At 42.9% G+C, this 9,372-nt stretch overlaps 1 protein-coding gene across 4 annotated transcripts; it reads right to left on the bottom strand.

Annotated features, from left to right (window-relative positions):
• Positions 1–212: 212 nt before the first annotated feature.
• comtb (catechol-O-methyltransferase b) lies at positions 213–9,333 on the bottom strand. Of its 4 annotated transcripts, none has more exons than XM_028447522.1 (7): positions 8,012–9,333; positions 7,230–7,375; positions 5,872–6,040; positions 1,090–1,207; positions 816–1,009; positions 617–748; positions 213–518 (listed from the first exon to the last, which is right to left on the bottom strand). In XM_028447522.1, the coding sequence occupies exons 3-7, from the start codon at positions 6,037–6,039 to the stop codon at positions 339–341; spliced, it is 792 nt and encodes a 263-aa protein (XP_028303323.1). In that variant the 5' UTR covers position 6,040; positions 7,230–7,375; positions 8,012–9,333; the 3' UTR covers positions 213–338. The 4 variants fall into 4 exon arrangements, with proteins under 4 accessions (XP_028303323.1, XP_028303324.1, XP_028303322.1 ...); XM_028447523.1 differs by having other exon boundaries at positions 7,230–7,327; XM_028447521.1 differs by having other exon boundaries at positions 7,230–7,308.
• Positions 9,334–9,372: the final 39 nt, after the last annotated feature.

Below are 9,372 nucleotides of genomic sequence, written 5' to 3'. Positions count from 1 at the left end.
ACTTAAGACTTAAGAAGCAATGACTTGTTCCCGCCTCTGCCAGAAAATCAGTATTTGCTTTGCAGCACTTTGATCAATACATAACACCTGTACACCACGTAATCTTGACAGCAATCCTCAAATGCGTGTGTGATTTGGATGCACATTCCCCGTATACAATGAGTTCATCCACCACTCAACCGTTGACAAAGAAAACACAAATTGCACAACTATTTTTTCTTACACACTTTCATTTCAAGTCAACAACGTGGCATAAAAAACAACCTGTTGAATTTACAGCTCAGATGTTAGCTAGTATCGTGTAAAACAACACACACACACACATAGCGTGTTCAGATCTAGCCTAAAAAGACGGACTTCTCCAGGCCGTCCTCCACTTTGGTGTATTCCAGGTGAGACTTGAAGTACTGGCTTTGATATCGAGGGCTGTTTCTGACATACTCGAGGTAGTCGGGGGTTCCAGGACAGATGACGTTATCTGCCAATAAGATACTGCCTTTCTTTAGGAGGCCACACTCCTAATGGACAAAGAAACAAGAAGGAAATAGGAAAAACATTGGTCTGATAAAGAGAAGAAGAAGAAGTACGGTGGTGTTTGTAGTGATTAGAAACTTGCCTCCATCAGCTTTGTGTCAGGAAGGTATCGATCCTTCCAGTGATCCAAGAACACCAGATCAAACGTGTTCACCCCAAACTGGGCCTTCATTTTGGGGATCAGGTCACCAGATGCTCCTTCAACCAACTCAACCTGGAACAAGAAAAACACGTCAACCATCAGACAAACAAATGTGATTCCTCCAACCACTGAACGTTACCTTGTCCTGGACACCTGCCCATGTGATCACCTGCCGAGCAATGCGGGCAAAGTCAGGGTTGAACTCGAGAGTGATGAGCCTGGCCTGAGGAGGCAGGAGACTGGCTATCCTCACTGTGGAGTAACCACAATAGGTTCCCAGCTCCAGAACAGTGGTTGGGTTGGTCTCAGTCACCACCGAGTCCAGGATACAACCTACATGCACACGTAACGAGAAAATAAAAGGTTTTCATGTTGAATAACAGAGCGACATGTCAGAGAAACATTTCCAGCACCTTTTTCATCTCCAACATTCATGGCCCACTCCCTCTGCCGACAGAACTGGTCGATGGTTTGGATCACGCTGCGAGGGTTCCCTCTAGTGGCCTTTTTCTGCACTGCACCCAGGAGCCTCTGGGTAGATAATCAGAATCAGAAAAAACTTGATTAATCCCCGAGAGGTATTTAGAATGGCAAAGAGCGGCATATGAAAAAAAAAATCACTAATAATAATAATCATGCACACACGCAGAAAAAAGGAGCAAGACTACACAAAGAAAACAGGCAAATGAAAGATAAGGTGCAAAAATATTTAAAATAATAATAATGAATACAAATAAATAAAAGTATGTACACATGTTTTTTTAAGTCCATGGCAGGCCAGCTGCCAGGTACTGTGGTAAGTGGTTAAAAAAAAAAAAAAAAGTCACATTATTTAAACTCTTTAGTGTTCAGGAGGAAAAAAGCTTGGCGGACAAAATATATATATATATACTCAAGCTCCCAGGCCTCTGGTATATATATATATACATTTTTATTTTTATTTTTTTTGTAGGTTTTCTTAAGTTTATGCTTATTTAGTAGTTTGTTCCATTCCCCAAACTTTAAAAAAAAAATCTGAGACACTCTTGTTTTTAATGGCTACAGAACAAAGCTACTATGACTCCAGATGAATATTAGGATTACACAAAAATACAAATTATTTCAATTACTTCAGTTGATTTACAACTGAAAACTACAGGAATTACGGGAACCCTTATAGATTATAAATAATAAAGGGATTAATGAATAAAGTATTAGAAGTGTGGGTAATAATGTGATTAGTGGTAGTTTATTCGTAATGACAGAGGGAAAGATAAAATAATAAGAATAAAATAACCTCAACCTATGTTAACAAGTTTACAAAAGTAGTTTTGATTGGATACCCTCCAAAAAAGGAAACAGAGTTTAGTTGTATTTTTTTGAAGTAGTCATAGTCTAGTTATTGTGTTTTAAAAAAAAAACATATGACAGAACATTAGTTTGGACTGCATATGTTTTGGTTGTTTTCTTTCATTTGAGTGACTTTAAACTAAAACTCGAGTGACGCCACTCATCACAAACATGAATTATCAACGTTTCAGTAAGAATAAAGATGATTAAATTGAATCAGTGTAATAATTATGTGGAAACATGTTGTTGGTTTCTATTTTACTAGCACTGAAGTCATGTTATCAGAGCATTTACAAAGGAAACAAAGAGCATCAATCATATGAGCAGTTTATCTCAAGCAAGCTGACTTATTGTTTCATGTTTCAGTTCAGTGTTGTTTCCTATAATAAAGTGTTAATGTGGTGAAGTGCTTTTCTACGAGCCTGCAGGCATTACTGAGCCATGGTTGCTTTTAGCAGGACAACGTTTTTTTTTGCTTTACTTTTATTGAGATCTGAAAGCATGTCATTGAAATTTTAATTTACCATATATCTGTGCTCAAATTTGCCACTTTCTGATGATGTCACCAATTTTAATTTTACTCACACATCTTAGAAACAGCAAAGAAAAAAACACTAAGCAGGCTGAAGAAAAGAGAGTAAATAACAGCATAATAAATAAATTAAATATATACAACTGTAACAACACATTGCACTCCCACCTTAAAACAGTCGACTCTTCCCCACTACCTTCCATTTTCCTACCCTGACTTCCTCTTCCCTGTTCTCTTCCCCCCTCACCAAGGTGTAACACTGCCCTGTCTTTTTATATTCTCCTCTTAATAAAGTGTTTCTTACCCTTCCTTAGGGATGGCTGATGATGGTCACAAGTATGCAGTAAAATAAACTCATTTATTTAATTGCAATAATAATCAGAATTAGAAAGGATTTTATTCATCAGGTACAGTTTAAAACAGCACAAGGTATTTAACTTGGCAGTTGGTGCGGAGAACATACGCACCAACACACCAAGGCAGCCATCTGTGGCGCCATCATGTTTAGATGAAAAATGGTAGAACAGGAGGAAAGGAGAGGGGAGAAAAGGCAGATCCTAAACTATGTTCCCTAAGGGCAGCACAGTTCTTAGCACATAGAGAGGGGGAGGAGGAGGGGATGAAGCATCAGTCGACACAAACATCCTGGTGAATAGATGAACCTTGAACGGCTAGCTGTGGGGAGCCGAATGAAGATAACGATTCGTTTTCGGCCGGCTGAGCACAATTTTCCGTTCAGCCTTGGGTCCATGTTAGATTCCAACCTGCGTAGACGTTCCAGAGTAGCATCCTGCTTACTTTTCAGTTTGTTTATCACGTGAGTCTGAGTGTTGAGAGCCCTGTACAATCCATCAGAAATGACTGGCAGCCTTCCCAAAACAGTTTGCGACATAATCCGGACTTTGAGATAGGTCAGAAAGCTGCCAGCTCCATATTTCCAATCATGTAGATGTCTTCCACGTCCTCAACGAAAAATATGGACAGACACACGACCCTCCACTTATCCCAGGAGTCTATCGTGTATCCTGCCGCACACATTCCACCAAGACAGGCGGGCTCACCTCTGCTCGTTCTCTTTGTTGAAAAAATGTGGTCGATTGCATTGAGAGACCAGCTGAGCAATTCCATAATTTCGGTTTTTGGATAGAGATGTAGAGAGAGGCTCCTATTAGATTCTGACGCAAACACAGCACAAGACAAAGCAAGCAGCAGCAAGGGCAGATAAAGAGGGAGCGAGCAGAGAGAAAAGCATCCGCCTTCGTTGAGAGCATTGCTGTCGCGAAAAGATTGCACTACATATACAGTATAGTGTTGACCTTCGACAGCATGTGCAGACAAGGTTAAAAAAAAAAAAAGATTGACACACCATTCCCTTTTTTTTTTTTTGTCTGCACATGCTGTCAAAGGTCAACACTACAAGAAGTGCAATCTTTTTTAGACAGCAATGCATTTTTTGGAGTGAGTGGTAATACCGGAAACAGGTATTTGGGATCAACGTGTCTAAAGTTAAGCCCACTACAAGTTTTATCCCACAGTCCAAGGCATGCTAGTGCATCGTAGACCGATGTATGTGCAAGAAACTGCCACTCTAAACCCAAGCGCTACCCCGGACTCGAGGACGCAGCCAGAATAGCAGAAAGATCGGGGGCCAGGGAGCCCAGGCAACGCCCCGGGCCGAGCAGCCCCCCAGACGCCCCAAGACACCAAGCCGAGAGGCAGCCACCGCCCCCCACATACACACCAAAGAAAGCACCTAGAAGCCGAGGAGCCGGCGCACCCCGCCACCACCCCAACCCCCCAATCCCAAGGCCCCTCACTGACATCCACCCCACCAGCAGAGGGGCGAAGGCCCACGCCCAGCAGATGGCCAGAGCCGCAGGGACCGGGCCCCAGGCCAGAAGGATCCGCAATAGAAGCAGCACAGGGAGCAGCATGCCCGAGGACAACGACCACACCCCCGGCCGCCCTGGGCAACGAGGGGACGCCGCACCGCCAGCCCCCAGGCGCACCGACCCAGCCCCCCAAAGCGCCCCATGTCATCCTTTTTTGACACCGCCAGAGCGATGCGCCTCAGTTATTGCTAAAGTCCCCCCACCACCCCACCCACCCCCAAGGGCCCAGCCAGACCGCCACACCGGCATGCGGCAGTACACGCCGCACCCACTGGTATGCAGGAGCGCGGCCCGCAACACCCACCCCGGAAGACCCCCACCAGGACCGGCCAAGCCCGCCGGTCCCCAAGAGCCCCCCCCCCCGGGACCGGGAACCCCCAAGGGCGAGACCCCGGGCGAAGCCCCCCAGGGAGCACCCCCCAACCCAGCCCACGAACCAGCCACAGTCAAGCAGGACCGCACAGCTCCAGACGGCGCAAGGACAGTAGCCCAGGCCCCGCCACTCACCGGACAGCGCAAACCACAAGGCAATGCCACCCACCGGCGCGCGAGCGACCGGCGCCCGCCACCGCAGGAGGGAGGCACTCCAATGGTTCCCACCCAGTGCGAAACCCAGTCCCCAACCAAGGGCGCCCCGGACCCACCCACCGATTCGCAGATAGCAGGACAGACCTACCAGGCAGCCGACGGCAACCGCAACCACCGGAACAGCTAGAGCCGCCCCCAGCAAACAGCATCATTTTGAAGTGCCAAGCAACCCCGCCCCAACCCCGCTACAAACGCCAGCACCCCCCAGCGTGCCCACCCCCCCACACCGGCAAGGCGGGCCGCCCCGGGCCCGCACACACCGAGAACAGCCGCCAAGGCGACCAGGAGACGAGACAAGGACCAAGCCACACCCATAGGGAAGAGGCACCCCCACTCCCCTCCGGGTCGACACCGCCCGGAGAAACCCCGCGAAGAGAGCCCCGAGCAGCACCCCCCACGCCCCCCGAGACCCACCGCTCCACCATGCCCGACCGCACCATCCTGATGTATTTGCATTCTACACGGTGGCCCAGCCATTAACAGAGGGATCAGGCCCCCACCCAACAGGCCCAACTATCTGATCCTACCCACCTTCCTGTTATGGTGCCTCTCCATTCCCCAATGGAGAGGCACTTCCCTATCCCCTGTCTGAATGTGTGTGTTTAGTGAATGTATGAGGTGCAATATATGTGTATGTGGTGCAAATAGATCTGGAGGGTCCACACCATTCCCAGTAGAAAATTATTCTGATCATTGTACCCATTGTTGCCACAAGTTATCTATACTAGACGTGCATGAACAATTCCCTAGGAGTCCTATGAGGTGTACAATTTAATTGAAATACAGTCTCCTGCATAGATATTGTAAACAGCGTGTGTGTGCGTGTGTGTGTGCGTGTGTGTGTGTGTGCAGACCTGTGGACGTGTGGACTGGGTCAGTGTGTTCAGAAGTCGCTCCACAAACACATCGTGCCACATCAGAGCCAGCCCAGCGTGATACTGTACGATGGTTGGTATCACCCATCTATACAGAGCGTAGAGCAACGCACCTCCAGCAGAAGTGTAAATAAGACTCTCCAACATCCTGCAAACAACAACAACAACACATCACTAGCATTGTAAAGTTGCTCATGCTAAAATAAACAGCAACTTTTTGATACTTTTGACAAAGATTTGTAGAATTTGTGGTATTTACTTTTGTCATAAAAATATGTCAATGTAATTCTAAATCTAAATCATAAATAATAAATGTAAATCGGAATGTTAAATCTACATCTAAACGTTAAATATTAAATCTGAATGTTAAATAGTAAATCTAAATGTTGAATCTAAATCAAACTTTTAAATCTGATTCTAAATGTTCAATCTAAATGTAAAATTTAAATCTAAATTTGAAATGTTAAATATAAATGTCACGAGTGAAACTAAATATTTAGCTAATATGCAAATTCACCAGAAGTAGCAAATTAAAGCTTACATTTAACATTTTGATTTAACATTTAGCTTTTCAATTTCGATTTAATCTTCAACATTTAACATTTACATTTAACATTTGGAATTGGATTTAACATTTAGCTTTTCCATTTTGATTTAATTGCAACATTTAGATTTAACATTAACTTGTTTTAGTTCAGGGGCCAAATACGGAGCAGCTTGATCTCAAATCGGCCGCAGATTTTATGCAGGAAAATGAGTAATTACGACATCATTGTGCCCTAGTTTGCACTTTTACGTTTACATAATACACAAAATGTATAAGACACCGACAACATCCACGCAGTAAGTGAGATATATTAGTCCTAACAGGGTCTCCAGTTTAAATTTCCTAGATTTTTTGACCAATTTCTATCAAAACAAGGTAAATATTATGTAATAATTTAAAGAAAATTAAAGTATTTTGTAAGAATTTTGAGTTATTCAACTGTTTAATGTTAAAAATTACTGTAATCATGCAATATGAACACCGGGAAAAATTGTGAGCCCCTGCAAATATTATTGAGTTTAATTTACACATTGATTCACGTTTTCTCTGTCATTTTTACTTTCTCCAGCGGGCCGAATTGGATGCTCCAAAGGGCCAGATTTGGCCCCCGGGCCTTGAGTTTGACATGTGTGATTTAGATTAAATATTTAGATTTAACAATTAGATTTCACATTGCCATTATATTTTTACAAGAAAAAAAACATCACAAATTTCACAAATATTGCTGCTAAATGTTGCAAAAAGTTGCTGTTTATTTTTGCATGTGCAACTTTACAACACAACAACACACCTGCATGGTTACTGTAATGCACGTCTGCATGAATCACATCAAAGACCTTCTGCCTTCCCCCCTCCTCCTTTGTGTCGGCCTAATGAGATGAGTGTTTACTATGCAGAGTACAATATGATTCCAGCATGAGTGCTCACACGATGAAGCTACACACACACACACACACACACAGACACACGTCAACATGATGATATCACTGCGTGATATCTTTTATTACCAGCACTGCTGCAGGATATGAAGCTTCTTCTATCTTGGCATCACCTCTTATATTTAAGATTTCATCAGAACAGATTAATAAAAAAATAATCTGATAATTTACAGAACCTCAGGCAGATTTTCCACTAAAAGTAATGTGGGAATTCAATGTTCTACTTTCCTATTATGAAACAACTGTGAAATCCTAAGGGTTGCTAAGGTATAAGTTGCATGGCAACTGGCTTCGGGTGAAGAACTATGTCACTGAAGGCAGAACATGTGGAGCTTTAACCTTTTTCTCTATAACTTCATCCTAAAATACAGCAACACATCATCCGTGTTTGGACTGTGTGTTCTTATGATAAGCTTCAACACGCTGCAAGAAATAATGAAAACAAATGAAAGTTTTCCAGTTTAGCTGCATGTGCACATCTACATTTGCTGGTTGTGTAAATACATTCATTGTTGACCCTCAATCTCACAATACTGTAGGAATAGAAGATAATCCGTGGTTTTCCCACATCATCTATGTCTTCTGAGGAAATTAAAGCATTCCTGGATAAGAAATCTGAGCATATTCTACTCACATGTGCAGCAGCCTGTGATCCAGTCGTCCCCTTGTCTCCTTCTCTCACTGCAGGAAGAAAAGCTGTGAGCATACACTAACTCCTCCTTCTTTTCCTCCCATATCTGGACTGAATGTGAGCTTGCAAGGAATGGAAATACACACACACACACACACACACACACACACACACACACACACACACACACACACACACACACACACACACACACAGCTCCCAGTGATTAGAAAAAGGAGGGGGTAACCTCTGTTTGGCATTTAAAGGTTTATTATTGCTGGTAAATCTGATACAGTATCTCCCTGCTATAGCTCACCTGATTATAAAATGAAATGGGGTTTTTTTTCCCACAATGCTGCTGCAGGCTTAGATAAATGCACGTTTATTCACATTCAGTGAATGGAGAGTCCAACAGACAATAGTGTTTAAAAAGAGCACAAAGAAAAACAGATCAGGGGAATTCATTTGCTTTGGTTCTTCATTTAAGGACCTGATTTTAAATGATTCTCTCAAGCAACAGCGTCACAGTATAAACTCAAAGACTGGCAGGATGTTTGACTTTTAACGAACACAAAGCTTTGCTTTGCTCAGTGTTGGACTGAAAACAGACGTTTGTTAACACAGTGGTTCTCAACCCCCAAAATAAAGGTTCCAGAGAGTGGGGACCCCCACTGTAGCTGAAGGTGGTTGAACACAGACATGGACATTGAAGAACAGTCATGTGGAGACAGGACCATCTATAAGGGGGAATAAAGGGGAGAGATTTTTTGGGGTCCATCCATAAAGTCAGCAAAACGTAATGTGACTTAAAGAGTAGGAACAATGAGTTTAAACTGACAAATGATGGGCATGACAAATGATAATTGTGGCTAAATTGGCAAAAATAAGCATGAAATATGGTGAAAATAGGTTAAAAGTGACAATAATGGGTCAACATATGCAACATTATGTGGAAAAGTGGTGGAAAGAGTTTATGAGTTGGCAAAAATTTGGGCCATAGTACATAGTCATCTTAATGATGTAAATCCTTGTTTTAATCAGAAATAAAATGGTTTGAATGTGACCAAAAATGGTGGAAACGGGATTTTAAAAACCTCAGAAATTGGTTACAAGTTGTAAAGTGGCCAAAAATTGACATACAAAGTGGTACAAAAAAAAAAAGGGTTTAAAGTGTCAAATTTGGAGTAATTAGTTTAATCTGGCAAAAAATGGGCATGACAAATCATGAATGTGGTTAAATTGGCGAAAATAAGCATGAAATATGGTGAAAAGAGGTTAAAAGTGACAATAAGGGGTCAACATATGCAACATTAGGTGGAAAAGATGTGCAGAAAAGTATTGAAATTTGTTGGAGAAGTGGCAGA

This window comes from Gouania willdenowi, chromosome 5 (assembly GCF_900634775.1).
Source record: "Gouania willdenowi chromosome 5, fGouWil2.1, whole genome shotgun sequence".
Taxonomy (NCBI): domain Eukaryota; kingdom Metazoa; phylum Chordata; class Actinopteri; order Blenniiformes; family Gobiesocidae; genus Gouania; species Gouania willdenowi.
The sequence above is the reverse complement of the archived record's forward strand: the minus strand, read 5'-3'. Positions and strand labels throughout refer to the sequence as shown.

Coding starts and splice junctions, on each gene's coding strand:
- comtb (XM_028447520.1), bottom strand. Junction 749..815: donor GGGCAGGTGTCCAGGACAAG/GTAACGTTCAGT, acceptor TTCTTGTTCCAG/GTTGAGTTGGTTGAAGGAGC. Junction 519..616: donor CTGACACAAAGCTGATGGAG/GCAAGTTTCTAA, acceptor TTTGTCCATTAG/GAGTGTGGCCTCCTAAAGAA.